The sequence below is a fragment of the Mytilus galloprovincialis genome, chromosome 6 (genome assembly GCF_965363235.1).
Source record: "Mytilus galloprovincialis chromosome 6, xbMytGall1.hap1.1, whole genome shotgun sequence".
NCBI lineage: Eukaryota > Metazoa > Mollusca > Bivalvia > Mytilida > Mytilidae > Mytilus > Mytilus galloprovincialis.
This window is the reverse complement of record NC_134843.1, coordinates 99,701,267-99,703,332: the sequence shown is the minus strand read 5'-3', so window position 1 is coordinate 99,703,332 and position 2,066 is coordinate 99,701,267. Positions and strand designations below refer to the sequence as shown.

The following is a 2,066-nucleotide window of genomic DNA, read 5'->3' as shown; positions in this document are numbered from 1 at the left end:
TCAGACAAAAATAGTCAGTGTCCTGTTAGATAGAGGAGCAGAATATAATGCATATAATTATAACCACAAGTCACCTTTAATGTTTGCTTGTGATAAAGGATATACAGAAATAGTAAAGATGTTATTAGACAGAGGAGCAGATTATGATAAATGTAATAAATACGGACAGTCACCTTTAATGTTTGCTTGTGATAAAGGATATACAGAAATAGTAAAGATGTTATTAGACAGAGGAGCAGATTATAATGAATATAATATAATTATAACCACCAATCACCTTTGATGTTTGCTTGTAGGAGTGGATTTACAGAAATAGTAAAGATATTATTAGACAGAGGAGCAGATTATAATAAATGTGATAATGCTGGTTATTCACCTTTAATGTTTGCTTGTAGGAGTGGATTGACAGAAATAGTAAAGATGTTATTAGACAGAGGAGCAGATTATGATAAATGTAATAAATACGGACAGTCACCTTTAATGTTTGCTTGTGATAAAGGATACACAGAAATAGTAAAGATGTTATTAGACAGAGGAGCAGATTATAATGAATATAATTATAACCACCAATCACCTTTGATGTTTGCTTGTAGGAGTGGATTTACAGAAATAGTAAAGATATTATTAGACAGAGGAGCAGATTATAATAAATGTGATAATGATGGTTATTCACCTTTAATGTTAGCTTGTCAACGTAGTAATATAGTGGAATTATTATGTTAACAGTAGAATATCACGAGTACAAAGTGTTGGTCACCAGGAGTGAATGTATTTCCAAAGAACAAACAGAAAAAGTACAGATGCAGTGGGGCATAAAAGTAAATCACTAGCATTTCCAAAATAATGTTGAGTCAGTTGATATATCTGCTTGCCAGTGAAGATATTCACAAAATTGAAAAGGAGATCTAACAATTGAAAATATGCTAAATAAACTAATCATATATATATATATATATATACCAGGATTAAAATTTGATATATTTGCAAAATATATCATCCTGATCAACCAGAATTTAGCCATTTCAATAATAGAACAAATTCCACAAAGTTGGCATGAATAAATATGCCATAAATGTTTATTAAAAGGTCACTTTATGCAAAATTGCCCTTATGACTGTGTGTGCCAGTCGTGTCATCAAAGTCGCCATAAAATGATGGATTGTAAAACACGACCTCTCTTAAAATGAGAACGTCCAAGAAAATGAAATAAATGAAGTTAGTGATAATACTGACAAAATGAAAAACACCATTACATCAGAAACAGATGAAAAAAAATGTAACAGATTGTTGACAATGATGTTAAAAAAAACCAACGATGTCTCAACAGTCCATGGACAAATTTGTTTAAACACCTTCACCTTCAAGATAAGACCAGGTCCAAAAGCGATAATACCGCCTACTTGTTTGATTTTCTTACTATTTTGATCTGAGCTTCACTGATGAGTCTTATGTAGATGAAACGCGCGTCTGGCGTATCACATTAAAAGCCTGGAATTTTTTTAAACTATCTACACCATCAGAAAGAGGTCATGACAGAAACAGTCACAGAATGCAAAAGAAACAAAATACAGGGAAAACTTAAAAATCATGTCAATAATTTTATCTTAAAAAAGTAAGCTCAAGCTGGAAGAGTTCAAACAATTTTGAAAACAATGTTTTTTTTTCTGTAATTCTTTTATTATATAATAATCAAGTTGTTACTAAGTGTGATACGTTCTTATGTGATGATAATGTTTCGGGTTTTTGGAAAATTGCGTTGCTCATGATCCGCTATCCATAACAATTAAATTCAGTTATTTCGCTGCTCAGATTGTTATCTGTTCAACAGCAATTAAAACTATAGACGTATATATCAGAGCATCAGATGGACAACACAATGTAAAAGTTAACGGACCATGAGGATGGACAACGACGGACGCCAAGTGATGAGAAAAGCTCTCGTTGGGGCCAGGTGAGCTAAAAAGGGGTGATTTTACAGTTTTCGGACAAAATTTTGTAAGTGCTTTGAGGAGTTATCATCAATATATAAAAAAAAAATGTGACATTGAGAAATTATTCATAGCTTT

At 31.8% G+C, this 2,066-nt stretch overlaps 1 protein-coding gene across 1 annotated transcript; it reads left to right on the top strand.

Annotated features, from left to right (window-relative positions):
• Positions 1-282: 282 nt before the first annotated feature.
• Positions 283-806, top strand: LOC143078457 (uncharacterized). The gene has a single exon (XM_076253318.1). It carries the CDS (start codon positions 283-285, stop codon positions 721-723), a length of 441 nt encoding a protein of 146 aa, XP_076109433.1. The 3' UTR covers positions 724-806.
• The last annotated feature ends 1,260 nt before the right edge of the window (positions 807-2,066 follow it).

Excerpts from the sequence above, each read along its gene's own strand:
- LOC143078457 (XM_076253318.1), top strand. The coding sequence starts at position 283 with ATGTTTGCTTGTAGGAGTGGATTTACAGAAATAGTAAAGATATTATTA.